This window comes from Charadrius vociferus, unplaced genomic scaffold, assembly GCF_000708025.1.
Source record: "Charadrius vociferus isolate BGI_N301 unplaced genomic scaffold, ASM70802v2 scaffold2733, whole genome shotgun sequence".
In the NCBI taxonomy this organism is placed as follows: domain Eukaryota; kingdom Metazoa; phylum Chordata; class Aves; order Charadriiformes; family Charadriidae; genus Charadrius; species Charadrius vociferus.
In genome coordinates this window covers 3,899-4,199 of record NW_009647672.1, presented here as the reverse complement: position 1 = coordinate 4,199, position 301 = coordinate 3,899, and the positions used below count along the sequence as shown (strand labels likewise).

Here is a 301-nt window from a genome sequence, read left to right as displayed (position 1 = left end):
CCTGCAGCCGGCGGGAGGAGCTCACCTTGCCCAGGTTCATGGTGGCGATTTTGGGCCTGTCCAGGAGCACCGCCTGGATGCAGATCCTGTACCCGTGCAAAGACTCCCCTGGAACAGAGCACAGAAGGGCCCCCCTCAGCCACGGGGCGCTTCAAACGCCCCCCCGACCCCGCGACACCCCCAGAAGGTGGTGGGGTGACGGCCCCCTCCCCGCAGACCTGCTCTGCTCCTGCTAACCAACTCCACGCAGGAGCCCACCGCAGCGGCGCGGGTCCTGCTCCCTCCTCGGCTGCCCCCCACC

At 69.4% G+C, this 301-nt stretch overlaps 1 protein-coding gene across 1 annotated transcript in view; it reads right to left on the bottom strand.

Moving 5' to 3' along the window:
• The window catches only part of LOC104282954, a gene marked incomplete at its 5' end in the record, with an annotated part of 32,393 nt that overhangs the window by 29,322 nt on the left and 2,770 nt on the right, over positions 1-301 (bottom strand). Inside the window, one exon of the mRNA XM_009881087.1 lies at positions 9-108. Coding sequence (XP_009879389.1) covers positions 9-108 — 100 coding nt within the window. The remainder of the gene's footprint in view (positions 1-8; positions 109-301) is intronic.